Source organism: Aspergillus vadensis (assembly GCF_003184925.1).
Source record: "Aspergillus vadensis CBS 113365 unplaced genomic scaffold BO88scaffold_15, whole genome shotgun sequence".
Taxonomy (NCBI): domain Eukaryota; kingdom Fungi; phylum Ascomycota; class Eurotiomycetes; order Eurotiales; family Aspergillaceae; genus Aspergillus; species Aspergillus vadensis.
The window spans coordinates 389,193-405,924 of NW_020292053.1; the positions used below are offsets into that span (position 1 = coordinate 389,193).

At 48.4% G+C, this 16,732-nt stretch overlaps 7 protein-coding genes across 7 annotated transcripts; 1 reads left to right on the forward strand and 6 right to left on the reverse strand.

The window, feature by feature from the left end:
* Positions 1-2,101: 2,101 nt before the first annotated feature.
* On the reverse strand, positions 2,102-3,543 carry BO88DRAFT_464703 (branched-chain amino acid aminotransferase; the record flags this gene model as incomplete). Its single annotated transcript, XM_025711347.1, has 6 exons — positions 2,102-2,350; positions 2,457-2,471; positions 2,502-3,034; positions 3,167-3,310; positions 3,391-3,423; positions 3,501-3,543. The coding sequence occupies 6 exons, from the start codon at positions 3,541-3,543 to the stop codon at positions 2,102-2,104; spliced, it is 1,017 nt and encodes a 338-aa protein (XP_025561711.1).
* A 2,297-nt stretch (positions 3,544-5,840) lies between these two features.
* Positions 5,841-7,490, reverse strand: BO88DRAFT_390834 (HET domain-containing protein; the record flags this gene model as incomplete). The annotated part of the gene is made up of 1 exon (XM_025704973.1): positions 5,841-7,490. One exon carries the CDS (start codon positions 7,488-7,490, stop codon positions 5,841-5,843), a length of 1,650 nt encoding a protein of 549 aa, XP_025561712.1.
* An 860-nt stretch (positions 7,491-8,350) lies between these two features.
* On the reverse strand, positions 8,351-8,836 carry BO88DRAFT_464713 (uncharacterized protein; the record flags this gene model as incomplete). The annotated part of the gene is made up of 1 exon (XM_025711348.1): positions 8,351-8,836. The coding sequence occupies one exon, from the start codon at positions 8,834-8,836 to the stop codon at positions 8,351-8,353; it is 486 nt and encodes a 161-aa protein (XP_025561713.1).
* Positions 8,837-9,452: 616 nt separating this feature from the next.
* On the reverse strand, positions 9,453-11,207 carry BO88DRAFT_72428 (uncharacterized protein). Its single transcript, XM_025713087.1, has one exon. It carries the CDS (start codon positions 11,088-11,090, stop codon positions 9,543-9,545), a length of 1,548 nt encoding a protein of 515 aa, XP_025561714.1. The 5' UTR covers positions 11,091-11,207; the 3' UTR covers positions 9,453-9,542.
* A 1,043-nt stretch (positions 11,208-12,250) lies between these two features.
* On the forward strand, positions 12,251-13,400 carry BO88DRAFT_426594 (serine/threonine-protein phosphatase; the record flags this gene model as incomplete). The annotated part of the gene is made up of 4 exons (XM_025708916.1): positions 12,251-12,430; positions 12,492-12,893; positions 12,958-13,257; positions 13,332-13,400. The coding sequence occupies 4 exons, from the start codon at positions 12,251-12,253 to the stop codon at positions 13,398-13,400; spliced, it is 951 nt and encodes a 316-aa protein (XP_025561715.1).
* Positions 13,401-14,098: 698 nt separating this feature from the next.
* Positions 14,099-15,370, reverse strand: BO88DRAFT_444688 (Zn(II)2Cys6 transcription factor domain-containing protein; the record flags this gene model as incomplete). Its single annotated transcript, XM_025710132.1, has 2 exons — positions 14,099-15,036; positions 15,136-15,370. The coding sequence occupies 2 exons, from the start codon at positions 15,368-15,370 to the stop codon at positions 14,123-14,125; spliced, it is 1,149 nt and encodes a 382-aa protein (XP_025561716.1). The 3' UTR covers positions 14,099-14,122.
* Positions 15,371-15,782: 412 nt separating this feature from the next.
* Positions 15,783-16,477, reverse strand: BO88DRAFT_416289 (cysteine hydrolase; the record flags this gene model as incomplete). Its single annotated transcript, XM_025708243.1, has 2 exons — positions 15,783-16,013; positions 16,064-16,477. 2 exons carry the CDS (start codon positions 16,475-16,477, stop codon positions 15,783-15,785), a joined length of 645 nt encoding a protein of 214 aa, XP_025561717.1.
* Positions 16,478-16,732: the final 255 nt, after the last annotated feature.

The following is a 16,732-nucleotide window of genomic DNA, read 5'->3' on the forward strand; positions in this document are numbered from 1 at the left end:
GGCACGATTCACTATATCAGAAGAGGCAGATAAAGAAGATAGCAAGAGGCGGGACGTCGCCGGGAACTGACATCTAGTCTTCCGCGCCTTGCACGGCTCGCAGGCGCCTCTTCGTCGTGTAATACCCTTGCGGATTCCATTCATGATGCCTCGTGGCTTCTATCACGGCACAGCAGATTTCCGTAGATTACAAGATCACGCAAAGAGTCTCGTCGAAGACGCAATTCAAAGATAAACAGCAGGCCTAGTAAAGGCGGGCGCTGCCAGCTTTGGGGAGTTACGTACTACCTTTGGCACGAGAACATGGAACAGAGTATGCACCTTCCGAGTCTTCACACCTCCCCTCTCGGGATTTGGTTGCTCACAATTAGTCTAGGATAGTTCTCAGCCTAGTCCGCCCCATCAACGCCAACATCAGTGTCATATGCTTCTACGCTCTGATCATTGTGCCATCACCAAATTCTTCCTAATGCCCAAAGTGGTCTTTCTGGGATTGGTCGTGGAGGCAAAAAGCAAAGAACGCGAATATATCAATGCATCACGGGAGCAAATTCCTATGAATGCAAACAAGTCTATGGGATGATTGATCGGGATTGACAGGAAAAGAGGAAGGCGGGGTCTGGTTCCTGCTAGGGCAGCCTGCCTCTTCGTATTGGGTAGGTGGGTACAGTCACTGCAGCAGTGCATCGCCTATCTCCGATTATCGCGCACGAGCGAGATATTCTTGTAATGACTGAAGTTCGAGAGATTTGGCATCCAACGAGGTTAGCATCGGGGGCCAACCTGCTCGCCTTCGGCCAATAGAAAGGCTGACGGACAGACAGGCGTGGATTGCATCGACTGGCAGGCAACTGTGCCCATTCGGCGCTATTGGCGGGCTTAGCCAGACTCGCAGGTACTTGGAATGTTTGACTGATAATAACCTGCTGTATGACGTCGGTAGCTAGTGAGAGCGGCTTGCAATTTGTAACGTGTGCCTAGTCACCGGTCGAGATGTCCTGTGGTTAAAGCCGTGCTCCTCCGCAAACATAAGCACCAGGTGAATCACCCCGGACCAACGTTACATTTACCATGCAGGCAGGATGGCCGGGCACACCCCACTGCATGGACGCTATTCACGCTACGCACACACCTGCTTTAAAAGGTAAGTATAATCAAGGAATCAGTAACCACATCCCTGTCTCCAGTATTGTCCGGTCCTCTACTATTGAACGCCACGTAGATCGGACTGGGAAGACCATAGCTAGCCACAGTTTAGGGTCGGGCCTGGCCGTAAGTCCTAGCCGGGGCCCACTGACCCACACCAGCGCCAAAAATCTTTTTCACAAGGGTTAGCCTTTTCCAACGCCCGGTCCGGCACAGCTGCTCGCTCGTTCCCCCTTCTGATCCCCAGTTCATTTGCTCGGCTACCGAATGACAGTTAGCCAGAATTCCAACTCGGTGATGCGTGCTCAATCTCTCCCTCCATCTCTGGTACAATCCGCACTGGCCGAGACTCAAAGTAGTCCTTTAGGCCAGTTCACTTCAGAGTAGAAACGATTCGGCAAATCGACTGTGCATCATGTTGGCCAGGGGTCGCTGGTTGAGGTTTCCCAAAGCATGTCCGCATCACTCGACTGGCGATGTCGATATGGCCCAAACGTGGAGAACCTGACTGGTGGCCATACACGTGTGAGTAATCACATATACGAGTATCATCAAAACCTAGAGGAATATCGAATGCCAGTGGGAGGGAACTCCAGGACAATTGCAAACTGTTGTAGGACTGGCTGGCTTCATAATCATCGCCGTGATGCATTTTACCATTTATCACACAACGTTTTTGAAGGGCCCAGATACCATGCCATCTACGGAATCCAACAAAATGGGGATATTTTTATCTTCTACAGGGGCATGGGAAGAAAATACATACATGAGCGGTCTTGAACGGAGATGACAAGCACCAGTTGAGGAAAAGCTAGCTAGACCACCGGAATTTTTAGACACCGTGGCGTCTTCCAGCCGACGGGGGGAGGGGAGGAATGGAATTTCAGCTCGAATCAATACGGCGAGGAGCGTGCTTATGCGCTTAGATCTACCCGCATTCCACTCATGCCGCCGTTCAACCAGGAAGTCGATCCTCCTGCGTCACTGGCACACTCCATTGCCATACGTCCGAGACTTCCCCAGCCATGACTTTTGTTATCGCATTGCGCAGCAGCCGACACGAAGAGCCCGCCTGATAAGACCCAGCTTGGTAGACTTCTGTCTGTCGGGCCGATGGATAGTAGATCAATCGAATGGGGAGTAGCCAGTGCCATGTACTGGTGGCAATGACTTCGGACAGCGTATCGATGTCATCGACCGTAATCTGAAACGACATCAGATCAGCGCCATTTCTCGTAGTCATTCCACTAGCAGCAGAATGGATTTAACGAAGAGTGCAAGGGGACTGATGTGTTCAGCAGAATACATACCGGCCCAACCTTCACCTTTCACCCAAGCCGTATAGCAATGGCAACGCACGAATCGCTAATGATACTACGGCTGGGATGTCTCGGAACGATTAACGTATACTTACCGTGCTCCTCCTGCACCCCAATAAATGCGGACGTCGTGAAGCCGTTGATGAATGTCCCACGTCGGGAGTATTCCAGCTGGAGCTTCATAGTATAACCATCCCGTTCTGCCTGTCGACCATCTAGCTGCCCTATACCCCCCAAGCCCCTTTTCCACCCCTCATCCCAGGCTTCAGTTCCAGAGTATTTCTGCGTCTCCGCTGCAGTGGGACCATCATCAGAACCACTATTGCTCAGAAGTATTGCGTTCTGCGCCGCCGTCCGCGGATACACCACCCCCGGCCGCACAAACACACAGAAAGTAGACTGCGCGAGAGAATCGCGAATGCGAGGAACACTGGGCCCAAACAGAAGCGGGCGAATGTAGAGCAACGCATCCCTGTGAGGCGGAGGTACATAGGAAGTATTGACTGCTACTACCTTCCTAACACACTCTAGGAAGATGTGCTCGGGGACAGCCGTCATGCCTACCGCCGCTGCAGCATCCGCCAAGATCGTGGGGCCGGAAGAGAAGGATGCGGTTATCTCGCGTGCGTCGGGCTTTTAGCAGATGCTGCAATCAGTATGCTGAGTTACTTTGGTGAGAAGAGAGGAATGCAATATATTACCGGTAAGGGACTCATAATATGGTCCTCCATAGTTTAATCCCACGGCGAAGCCGTTTATCTGGAGATTTGGATTGTTGATCACGGTGGGTGCGCTCCAGGAGCTTGTTGCGGGCGAGTAGGTGCATTCCACATGAGAAGTGGGAACTGCATTGGATAAAATATCACTTAGCTTCCTTCGTAAAAGTCCAATAATCGCGGGACTGTCAGATAGGGAGAGAACGTACATTCAATGCTTTGGCTTCCAAGAGAAGACCATTCTGCTGGACCGGTTAGCGCACGGGATCGGAATGCGGAGTCCTTAATAGGGGGGGTGGGACAATGGTACGAGACTTACCGATGGTATCGGATGGAGGTTCAGGGAATATATCAGAATTCATGTTAGGTAGTACTGATGTGACGAGCCCCAGAAAAGATCGGTGTTCTTCTTTTGGAATGCATTCTCTGGAATGTATACACCGATGTTATACTTAGGAGAGGTGACTTGGTTTCCGTATTACCGGATACCGCAAATGGGGCCGGAATTGTCATGCATGGCGCTAGCTTGGCACTCTATTCCAGAGTAACTTCCGGAACGCGGTCCGAGGATCGACGGATCTAGGTTCGGTCATGCCGTAGCTCAAACCTTCGTCTTGTGGATCAGTGTCGACTCCGTGGAGGGACGCGGACGCGGGGTATTCAGCTTTTGTGAGTAAGCAGTGTAGAGTCATCGAACATCCCATCCGTTGAGAACGAGTCTATCAAACAGGGGCTTGCTACAGATATAATGCATTTTTGGAGAAGCTAGAGCTATGGCTAGTAGCTAGGGGGATCTCACAGTATACTTCAGATGCGTAAGACTGTAGAAGCAAGTACTGCATCAGTGACTGCTGTGGTTAGCCCAAGCTTTGTTAGGCCATTTCCAATCGCCTAGATTTCTGAATTTCATTACCTGGGAAGTGTATGTTTCTTCCCCAGATTTCACCCTTTCCCAGCCACGATGCTATAATCAGCGCGTAGAGCGGCTTTTGTTCCAGCCTCTAAAGCTCGATCCACCATCATGGAAGACTCTCCTGACCCAGTTCTTTGTATCCTTGTATGAGCACACTGGGATAGTGCTCAAGCTTGCTGATGGACTTTCGTGGAGTGTTTTGAATTCATATTGGGTAATCACGCATGTACTCATGTCCATCTCAGAAAGCCAAAAATCAGTCCTAATTCGAACCCTGATAGAAGAATGGCCTGTAAACTCGCAGTCATGTCTGAGATTTCATATGGCTTCCTGCTGTCAGCATTCAATGCGACATTATCGCCAAATATTATCACTCCCGGACGTAGTGTATGTGTTTGAGTGTCCTTACACTGTCGTATCAAATGAAGCTTATCGCGAAATGTGATGCTGGTGCCCGGACAGATGTTGACCTCGCCCGCATACGGCGTATATTGAAAGTTTCCTTTAAAGAAGTAACTTTTGAAACAGCATGGCTTTTGCAGCCGGACGTGACAGAGAGAGCTTGGATGAAGCGTCCAACAAACATGGCATTATCTCCAGCGGTAATTGTGAAGCTGAAGAAGTAGCTGTACTCGAGGCCTTTCCTTGGCGTTGGGGCATAGCATCACCCGTTCTTCGGGCGGGAGAAGCTGGCAAAGTTTCATTCCTTGCGTCTTAAGGTATCGCTACAGACAAGCAAAGGTATATTTGCAACTCAAGCCAAAGCAAATCTGGTCGGGGTGGGCAGCAGCGCCAATATTCTTTCAATCACCTCCGGTGGTATGCTTCGCTGTGGCGTTTCCAATCGAGTTTTCCGAAAGACGGAATCTATCAGTGTGTAGAAGTGGTGCTTGGCTTGCTTGCTCCTCTCTTTCAATATTTTAACAGGTATTGTCGATCGGCAAAATGGCTTGCCGTCGGTGGTACGCGATGAAGAAGCCATGTTAGAACGGAGCCAAGAGGTTAGGCGAAATTCTTATCGAGCGATTCGTGAGTAGAGGGTGGTGTTTGGGTCGTCCTTTTGGTATGAGGAAGATTCCGTAGCTAGAAGCAAGACTATATGTACCTCAACTGTGTCTAAGAAAGATACGTATGGAAGTTAATTATCGTGGCCAATGCTGGTGTGTTGCAGCGCAAAGACTGTACGTGTACGTGAGAGCGGGATCAAGGTCTATCTTCGTTGTTGGTAGGTTGGTGTTGGTTGTAGAAGGAGAAGAAAAAAGAAATCCGTCACACGCAGGAACATGATAGAAGCAGTCTTTGTATTGTGTAAGTGTGTCAACATCACGAAGGAGATGAGATGAGTACTATGGTAAACGTGCCTGATTAACCTGGCGGATACCATATCAGAGTGACGTGCGGGTGAAATCAGAACCAAGTCTGTGTGTGTAATCAACAACGCATGTATGTGCAGTCAGCAGTTGGAAGGTCCTTTGAGTGCTTTGGCTGCGATGCTACTTCGCTTAATCATCGATTGATGCTTATTATTTTTCGAAGCCACCACAGCGGCAAGCACATTTACATAGGGGGGCACTACTACTGCCACACCAGCCAGGATTCCTCCGCACCGGCCTCCGCTCATGAACTTTGCAACACTGATGACATTGATTGGACAAGGGTATAGGAGCAGCACCTAATGTGGGACAGACTTTCACATGTTTCGTTTAAAAGACTGGCCGTTGATAGTATATGAATATTTAGCAGAGATTAGCCCACCCTGATGCTCATTAGTTCCCTAGTAGAGGCCTCTAACTGCCGATTCCAATGGTCACTATGTTGTCCGGTATATGTAAGGAGGAATATAATCTGTCGCAGACTCAGCTCCTCATAGACAAAGTCAACCGGGCCGGCCAGCTTGCACATCGTATGCCTCTCAGACCTGAGACAATTACCATTGATGGATGGTAAATAGGAGAGGAAGCTATCTAGAGATTTGCCTGCTCTCTGGATACTTTGCTCGCTTTTTCCACTGCAGAGAAGACCTCGGATGTAACCTGACGTACCGCCCCATTCATCATAATGTCGGATTAGGACGAAGTTGGTACCTTCCAGAAGGAAGACGTCATCCCCTCCACAAGCCCCAGACGCGGTTACACAGCTGTCATACGACATAATACTATATAGAGGCCCACCGCCATAGATTGCCATAGCGTTTTGCCTTTCGCCTTTTTGTATCTGCGCGAAACTTTTCCCCGCCAGCCCTTGGTGTAGGGATTTGTCAGAGGACTGAGTCACATTCCTGAGATGTCCTATATGGGTGAAGCTGATCTCGAAAAATTGACTCAGGTCTATATCTGGAATGCTTCCAATAATCGCACTTTCAGAAGCACGCTGCAGCTCCAGGACGTTGAAGAGCCCCAGCGCGGTTCCAATACGGAGTTCACGCGGCATGGTACGCAGAAGGCGCACGAATAGGCACATTGGGCTCTCCGAATAGTCCACAATGACCCCAAGTCCTCGGCCTTCCTCGGCTTTGCTGGATGCACAAGATACACTAGCGAGGCCAAGTAGGCCATAGACATGATCGCGAACGTCGGAACATTGAGCCAGACCGTATTTCAGAATCATATCTACAAGTCCCATCTTTGTACAAGTGCTTCTTCCCTGGCCCCTCTTGTCCAACTCATCTAGAATATCCCTTGCATGGCGGCCTGCTGGTGTGCTCTCAAGAACCATATCAACTCCCGTAAAGCCTCCAAGGGCAAAGTCGCGCTTGTTCCACCTCGGCAGCTGCTTAAAGGCCGACCACGCTGTCGATTTTGATCCGCAAAATAAGATGATGTTTCGTGCCAGGAATAGCTCCTGGATTATCCACAGCCTGGTCCAGTAGGACCGTTGGTATATCGTATCCAGGGCGTCGATCTGTGCCTTATTCTTCCCCAGCTTAGTTGGGGCGATGGTTTTGTTTACCGTCAAATCAATGCATACATCAAAGATGAGATCGCTCTCGGCTGTGGCTGGTCCAAGCCATACCAGCACGTTTTCTGCATCTGCAAAAAGATCGCCCATTCGCTGGACCTGGGTGTTACGCTCGGAGATATTATTCTGATTGATACAGATTGCGTCCGCGAAGAAATAAGTGTCTCTGTAAGCACTGCCGGCTAATACCTTCAGGAAGTTGTACAGATTCTCCCGGATGAAGAAGAGCCGATCGTTGACGAGGATCGGTTGGTCAGCCGCGGTGGTACCCCATTCATAAGAGAGGCTGTTGTGGTCGGGTTTCTCTGCGAATTTGCATGTCTTGAGAGAAAGTCTGAGAGGTTCTTCAGGGGCGGTAGACTCGAATTTGAAAAGTCGAATGTAGTGTCCATTGGAAGGCAGCACGGTATGGATAAACCCTGCCGTATTGGCCATCATGAGTGACGTACAGTCTGGTGTATTCGTCAGTCAGCCGCAAAAGTAATTCGAGGCCGAGAAGTTTTAGGTACAAGATTTCGGTACACAGCGACTCCCCTAATTATGTCCACAAGCTAAGGCTGCATTTAGGCTATATAGGCGCGGTCTAAGCCACCATCTAAGCCTCCTGCCAAGCCCGCGTCTAGGTTCACATATCAAAGGCTACTACTCACCATCGCCTCATTCCTCAGGCAAAACCAGGTGAGAGGCAAAATGCCAACAGAGGTGAACGCTCGAGATTGACGCAATAATTCTTCAAACTGTGTAAGAGAGTCACCTGGATACGTGTGTAGTTTCAGCGTCACTGCTTCGCCAAGTAATGCGGGTTATGGGGAGTAATCACTAAGACTGAGCCACATATTGGATCCATAACGTAGCTCCTGCCTCATTAGGTCACCCATGTAATGCCATACACAAGATGCCTCTTTGAGTAAACTTTATCCTAACCATCAGATATTTATGAACCTTGAAGTATGATTAAATGATCATGAATTTGGAGACCATAAAAGGGTGCATTCTCTGACATTACTCCAGCACATCCTCCTATTGCATCACTCAAGTCTAATTTAAACCAGCTAGTTGATCATAACTTCCATCTAGTCGCACGCGCATAACCTCTTACTATTATCAAAAGGTCTGAATGCTCTGCGGCATGTATTCCCTGATGGGGCAATCCATCATCCTCGCAGCCATCACAGGTAGAACCATACGGCAAATATCCAACTATGGTACATTTTTGGTCCGACTCCGTGTTCGGCTGCTAATATTACCATCCAATGAAGCTTGCCTCTTCCTGGTGCTTTGGCCCCGTGCGGGACGCTCTAGTAAAACTGTTCCACAATTCGAAGATCCCGACCAACCCGTAATGTCATTAGCACGCTGTACATCTCTTTCTTCTTTCTTCGTTTCAGGCGGCTTTGTACTGTTCTCAGCATTTGGCCTCTCTGATACAGCAATTGGCAAACAATACGTCCTTCTTTCTCAGACTCGAGAAGCTCCATTACACTTTCATACGTGCGCTTTGTAGAAGAGCCTTCATGAGAAGCTCGCATCTTCCACTCGGCAACTTCCACAGGGCTATTGTTCTTGAACTTTGTACAGTATGACCGGGAGGTCGGGTCTGTTCCCAGATCGAGGAGTATCCTTATAACCTCCTTATCGGCGAAAAGGGCTGCAACATGTAGAGGCATGCCCCATTTTCCAGCAATCGTCGTGGTAAGATCAAGACCTCTGGAGAGAAGAAAACGAAATTTGATAGCTGCATCGCTGCCCCAAACAAAAGCATCAAATAGAAGACCGGGATCCATTTTTGCCCCACATTGCACAAGCAAGTCGAATGTAGCTCCGCCGTCCTCGTGAACTATCTCCAAGGAGCTGGCAAGAGGGCTTATCACCCTTGGACCGCATCGGTGAGGGTTGACACCTCTCTCGAGTAATTCCCTGGCGCAGTCAACCGAATAAAACCTGCATTACTCACGACTTAGTCTTCGCAATGCTGGCTAACAATGGGTCACAGTATATTTACCGCAGAAGAGGCTCGCCCTTAGTTGTTATACAATCTCTAGGCTCCAGGCCACGATCGAAGTAGAGGCGAATGACGCGGGGGTCCTGTCTCCCCTCATGCCCGCAGAGGCAACCTATTGCACTAGGAGACATAGACACACCCGCATCAAAAAGAGCCGCTACTATGCCCGGATGTGCATGTTTAGTAGCGAGCCTGAGTCCAGCGTCGAAATTCTTAGCAGGGAGTCTACCGCTGGAGGACTAGTTATTCCACTATTATTGCAAGACTATCAGATATTTGCATCTCACAGTCCCACCTGCTTAGCGCTATAAATATAATAGCATTATCGTCTGGGCATCTCCGAACTCATATTCAATGAGTCATATATTGATCGGGTTTGTCTTCATTCGAGCCATAATCACGGCCCTTCCAATCGTAATTCGGACGAATCCAGGCGAGGCAAAGAAGCAAAGAGAAACAAGAGTTGCCTAGAGCGACAACTTATTATCCTATGAAAGAGGTCCATATAGCGTGAGCCGATTCTTCCGCCACCGCCAATTCTCAGCGGAGCCTTTGACTCGACCTGGCCCAGGATTCAGGGGCCGGGAAACAAGCCCCTTTTTTATTTCCTCGCGAGTGAAGCATATGGTGTGTACACCGCTCCCTGTGGTTGACGTGTATCTTGTCCGAAGGGGTCTGGGATTAGTATGCCAAATAACCAAACCATCGCCTTCCTGCCAGTCATCCTCTTCCTCTTGCCTGCTATTATCATTACCATCTCCCTCATGCGCTTGTGCGTGATTCATGTTTTGCATGTGTTTTCCCCACAAGTTCGACAGGTCTAGGGTCTGGAGTTCTGGCATCGACGCTTCCAGATGAGCGAAGATTGGCGTCCAGGACCCAGAGCTCAAGTGGCATTCGTGAATTTTCAAGGACCTGATACCGGGGGTTTTCCGAAAAAGGACCAAGATTGAGTCGCTCCTCGCTGAAAACCCGGCAAGGGTGCACTCTTCCAGCAGTGGGAACTGGGCTTCGTGGGCGATACTGTGAATAATCCAGTCATATTTATGCCTAAACGACTTTGAACCTAGTGTGGCAGTTTGACGGAATGAAAGTTCCAGCTTTCGGAGAGAGGGTGTAGACTTGAGGAAGAATGACGGAAGCCTCGGTGTCCCATATGAGTCCTGCTCCTTGGTTATGCGAGCCATCTTTTCTTCCGCCTCCTTTGTATCTTCCCGTCTTTCGCGATAGTCCAAAGCATCCTGTACGTCCCCAGATAAGCTCATCTCGAGCGATTGCAACCCTTTAATAGGCATTCCCAATTCTGCTGGGTCATGCGTTAAGCTGCGGTTACCAATATTAGCGGCTTCGATTCCGCATTTGCGATTACTCTGATAAATGTCGAATCTCTTCACCGATGCCTGGCTCTGTACCAGCGCCCTCGTAACCCATGAGAAAACTTGCGCAGCTCGCGTCCACAATGGCATCCACTCTCCAGACTCAATGGATCTTCTCTCCTTGCGACCCCGGACAACCGCACCATCCAAGTGGATGGCATCCAATTCACCAAACGTTTGAAGCACATGTTCAAGAAGTTTAACCAGCTCGCTTGGTGTCTCGTTTTTTCTTGCTTCTTTCTGTTCTACTAACCTTATCAGATCGTCTTTCGCGTTGGAAAGTTCCTCAGGAGAATAGTCAACTTCGACCCTTCTCCACCTGGGCCCATCGACCATTATTACTGTATAGTATCCATCCTTGACGTTCTGCTCCAATCCGGAGATATCCATGATCGTAGCCAAGAGGGTAATAGAATGAACTTTCTTCCTGAGATCGGGATTGCGAGCCAAGGCAAGAAGAGATCGAAGATTCTCCGATGTGACATCGAGCAGAGGTTGGTGAATGAACACTAAAAATCGAGGGCCGATGCATCTTTTGGCAAGCTTGTTACATGTGAGACGCAGAGCCTTTATCGTGTCGACATCTAAATATGACAGCAGCGTTTCGAAAAGCTCAGTAGGCAAACAGGAAAACCCATCATATTGGGGTGGCTTGGACATCCTGCGGAACGAGTACAGTTGGCTAGCAAGATCGGGCAGATAGAGGGATTTGAAAAGATATGACCAAAGCTGGCCGCTTTCACATTGCAATAGTTAACTTGCATCTTGTTAGCGGGGCATCCTGTGCAGCGATATATTAATTGATGCGCGGACTAACATAGTTCCCATCCGGACTGGCCACTAATGTATACTTAGCCTAAGTAGGGGTTTGCTCAATAGAACTTGGACCCTCAACTGACCCACACGAAAATCTGCGGACCTGATTTGAGTGCCAAGAGATGGATTCTAGGCAGCCTCCTTAGCTAATCACACGCACTGTTGCCTGTTCATTATGCCTAGCAGTATATCTTGCACAATTATACAAGCTGCATAAAACTCATTTATACCTCTACCTGGCCCTTGGAAACATTCAAATGAAAGCTATAAAAATTGTATCGGCCTCTTAATCAAATATTCTTTTCTATTCATTTACCTAATGTTCCTCTACAAATAGGGAGACCACACTGCAACATAAGAGTTCGTCGTAATGTCAACTATCATTGCTTCGCTGCGAATAAGTCTACGCGTACGCAGAATTCATAGATCCGAGAGGGTATCGAAATTCTATAACATGAGATACGTGAATGCAGTGCACGAACAATTAAACTCTTCCGGAATACTTCTTATAGGCAGAAACTAGTTTGTGATAGAACCCTGTCTGAGGAATAATTAAGGTGGCGGCATTACTAACCTCTTATACGGATCTGCCAATCATGATTGGTTAGGCTCAACTCCGACTGGAATGTCGGAGTTCACCTTAAAAGTAAGACAAATCTTAATTTCTCTCTATGTTCATTCGGTACCGATGTGAGCGCGTTCACAGAAGGCCTTGGGATTATCCGAGTAGCAATTTATGTGACTGGCCCATATCGTCGACGATCCATCGCGATTGTCAAATAGCTGCACAGAAACATTATCACAAGCGGATCAACCCGGTGGTATGTATATCATCTTGGCTTGGAAAACTTAAGAGCTTCTCTGAGATTCTATTCCCAGATTGTATTTATATCTGCTGTTCCGGGCCAGAGCCTCCATGTTCTCCATACTTCCCCGCCAACGATTGCTGTCGATAGATGGAGTCCCTCGGTATAAGAGCTGCTTATAGATCCCTAGTCAACACCATGGCAGAGGAGGACATCGTGAACTTGGATGCTCTTATTGGAAGGTTAGTAGCAGTAAGGGGGTCACGACCAGGCAAACCTGTTGAAATAAGCGAGGTCGAAATCGAATATCTCTGCCGCACGGCGCGGGAGATCTTCCTCACCCAGCCGATACTCCTAGAACTCGAAGCACCTATCAAGGTAAGACCTTTGGTATCACATATATACTGTAAATTACTAGATGATAACTGATAGCCACCAGGTCTGCGGCGACATCCACGGACAATACTACGACCTACTACGTCTGTTCGAATACGGTGGCTTTCCACCCGAATCCAACTACTTATTTCTTGGCGACTACGTGGACCGCGGCATACAATCCATAGAATGCATTTGTCTCCTACTAGCCTACAAGATCAAATATCCGGATAACTTCTTCATTCTGCGAGGGAATCATGAATGCGCATCCATCAACCGCATCTACGGATTTTACGATGAATGTAAACGAAGGTATAATATCAAGCTCTGGAAGACATTCATCGATTGTTTCAACTGTCTCCCTCTTGTCGCTATTATAGAAGACAAGATATTTTGTATGCATGGAGGGCTTAGCCCGGACTTGAATTCTATGGAACAGATCCGACGCATTATGCGACCTACGGATGTGAGTCATATCATATGCTCCCGGCCCCGTTTTCTGTTCAGGATGAGTACTGATCGTCAATAAGATCCCTGATGAGGGTTTATTATGCGACCTCCTCTGGGCTGACCCGGGCAAAAATATTCTGGGCTGGGGCTCGAACGACCGTGGTGTATCGTTTACTTTCGGCCCCGATGTGGTTCATCGATTTATCCAGAAGCATGATCTCGACCTTATATGCCGCGCACATGAGTGTGTTCAGGATGGATATGAGTTCTTCGCAAAGCGGCAGCTCATAACACTTTTCAGTGCGCCGAATTATTGTGGCGAGTTTGATAATGCGGGCGCTATGCTGGATATCGATGAGGATCTTATGTGCTCGTTTAAGGTGAGTTATACATATGTGTTTCTTATTGAGTCGGGTGGTTCGAATGCATATCGGTGACGTGTTGTCTATTTTAGATTTTGAAGCCGGCCGAGAAACGGAAGCAGATCTTTGGAAAGCGATCGGGCAAAGAGAAGGCGCGATAGGCCTTATACTTCTGTGCAATTCTGTATTTTATTCGCCTGTGACTATAGCTTGGTTGATTTGAAGTGGCTTGATGGAGAGCTGGTCCCCCAGGCTTATTTACCAGTGGATTCCAAATTGACATCATTGATACAATATTTGAGCTTGTTCAATGTCCCCAGACACAGAGCCTTCGCTGGGGTGTTTGTTCTAATGGATGTTCTGGCTTTGCATTCCCAGACTCATGTCGTAGTGAACGGATGTAAACCGTCTGTAGGGGTGATGCTCAGCGGTAGAAGCAGAAGAAGCAGTAGTATTCTGTCTCGATGCTGATTGTACAATGACGAGATGCTGATTGGTTGGGTTGCTGCAAACCAAGAACACTGGTTGCATAGCTAATGCGCTGACCAAGGCCAGGACCCTGGGTGGTGCTGCGCCCCAAATGCCAGTGATACTTGTTCAGGTAAGCAACAGCACCCTACAGCTCAGAAAGAGTCTACGAGCTTCCCTATAGAGAAAGACCCACAACAAGTGTTTTCTGACAGGAGTTGCAGATGAAACTCCATCTGACTACCTTATCAAGACCTGGGAGTGGAAGGCTGGATGTTAGGTCAACTTACCCTGTGTTGATCGTCACGTGATGCTTTATAATTAAATTCAAGTATCATGAAGAGTACGATGGTGAGTCCTTATATATAGAGCACAATAACTCTGTGTATCTCGATCCTTAGCAGCGTAGTATCCATCAGTCACCGTGAGTACATCTCATGATAGCGAAAAGCATTGTGCCATATTCATCAAGGTTCTGCATCCACTGATCCACTCTTGCACGCCTCCTTGCAACTCCAGCCTCCCCTAAATCATCAGGCGTGGGCCATAATTCGTCGATCGTCAGACATCCTTCCATCCAGTCCGCCATATGTACGTTATATTCCCTCTCCCACTCATACCGCGTGGCTGCCTGCCACAGCAGTTTGTTTGCCGGAGCAGGCAGACCCCGTAGCTCAGTGCCAAGGAAAGTAGGAAGGCCCTCCTGGCTCGAGAGGATACTATCGAACAAGTACATAACGTAGAGTGTTCGACGCTTGGCCTCCGTTATGATCCATTCTTCCCACTTCGGTCGCGCGCGTCGTTGATCAGCCGCACATATCAAGCCCTGTCGAGATGAAGCGCAGGCTATCTCTTGGAGGCTGGTCATTATAGCTCGAAAGTCGTCATCGCATGATTGTCCGAGTATAAAGAACAGGACCATGGAATATATCAGGTAAGACTGGAAGGCTGCAAAAAGGCCATCACTGGTGTATTTCGTCCGATCCTGGTCCAAAGTTTGTATTTCTCGACGTAGGACACTGACCGCTGCCTGACTGCTTCCAGGAAGCTGGTTCGAGCATATTCGTACTAAGCTCAGGCAGGTAGTGAGAGGTGAACCGGCTGGCTGCGCGATCATCTGCTTGGGATGAATGAAGGGCAGGGTCCCCCGGCCACTAACAGCCATCGCAGAGTATGACCTGAGGGTCAAGTATATATATGATCGAACACCATCAGGGTAGTTCTTGACTGCTTGTCCAGGCATCGGAATATATGCCTGGATCCAACGATTCTGAATATCATCGGCATTGATAGGGCACACCAGGTCAAGAGAGGAAAAGTCTAGGACTTCTTCCAGCGCAGATAACTCGTTCTGGGTGTTAACAAGCACTCCGGCGCCCAGAGATGATGGTAGTGTTGACGTTGACAAGTTACTCATGGCCAGAACGCCACTTCCCAAACCTCTAAGTGAGGAATCCGACACCGAGAAAGGACTGGGTGGTGCTACCGGGCTTGTTGGATTCCGCTCGGAAGCATGATCTTGAACATACGAGCATGAGATGCCACGATGCATGCATCTCGAGCATGGTTCCCTGCCTCCAGATCTGCGGTCACACCGAGCTTTCGCACTAGCACACTGCTGACAGGCCTTTTGCCTGGAGGTGGAGTATCTTGAGGGTTTCATCATCGGTATGAATGCTTCATCGTTATTGTAGCTAGTACTTATGGTGGAGTCGCTGACCGCGATCCATCTTATCCTTGAGCCGTTGTCTTTGGTGTTTGTAATGGAGAAGTTGATCGGAAGTGACGGAGATGTCGGAGCTGAGAAGTGGGTCCGAGCTCGGACTCTAATTTGGCTTCCGGATACAGGCTCCTCATCACATGATCTCATTTGAGCTCAAAGACATGAACTCTTATTTTCCTTCTTATTTTGCATAGCGTGGTGCTTCTCTGGGGTTTTAGTTCGTTTCCACATTTATGCATAGTGACCTCGGTTTATGTAACGGTTTTTAAACGACCAAATCAATTACGAGCAGGGCATGAGCTCTCGAGAAATATAGCTTAATAAAGACAAATACATGAAACACCTTCAAGTGTTATAGTGTATCCTGACATTTAGATCGGTTCAAAGCATTGATTGCCTCATCCACCGAGATGACTTTGATGCCCATCTTTGGTAGCAACATATCGAGCATAACATTCGCGAATGCCGAATGCTGCTCAACAGGTAACTCCAAGACATTTTCCCTAATAACATAGACATTGTAGTCCAAGTCAAAAAGCCGATAGATAGTAGCCATCACCACGCCAGAAAGAGTCAACCCAGACTGTTCACGGTGTCAGCACATTCTTACTTTGTTGGGTACCCTTTACATACAATGATAACCGTCTTGACTCCATGTGCGTGCAAGATCTGCTCCAGCACACTTCCCGTCATTGCGGACCACCTTGTCTTTGGGAGAACAATATCTTGACTGTCCACATTGAAGGCTTTGTAGATTTGGGTTTCGGGGGAACCATGTCTGAACTCTCCGAAGGGGGCAATGAGGTTGGCAAAAGGAGTACCGGATTGGACTTCTGGTTGGCCGGGATAGAAAGAGAGTGTAGAGAAAACGGTTAGAGGACGAGACGCGCTCGCATGAACGGCATTATTCCATTTGGCCAAGTTTTCGATCAAGGCCTGGCCTTCAGGGGTGTCTTTAACGGCGTCGATGAGCACCGTGATCCAGTCTAGATTTAGAACGGCATAGTTTTTTCCAAGATTGATAGAGGCGTTGACAGAGCTATCCATGTTGGTCTGATATTTGAAGTGGCAGTGAGCATGAATGCATGGGTTTTGATTTAGATTGCTAGATTGCACTATTTATAGGATGCGTTGGAATAAAAGAGCGAAAATGTACTATTTGATGGATCGGACTTGATAGGCGGAAGTCCGGCGCTCAGATCCGAACTCCGCCAAAACACTGCGGGATGATCACGGGATTGCCACGGTGACCATCTATATAGGAAGGGCTGCTCTCTATAGCAGTCGCGTTACATCCCAGTC

Coding starts and splice junctions, on each gene's coding strand:
- BO88DRAFT_72428 (XM_025713087.1), bottom strand. CDS start 11,090: ATGTCCAAGCCACCCCAATATGATGGGTTTTCCTGTTTGCCTACTGAG.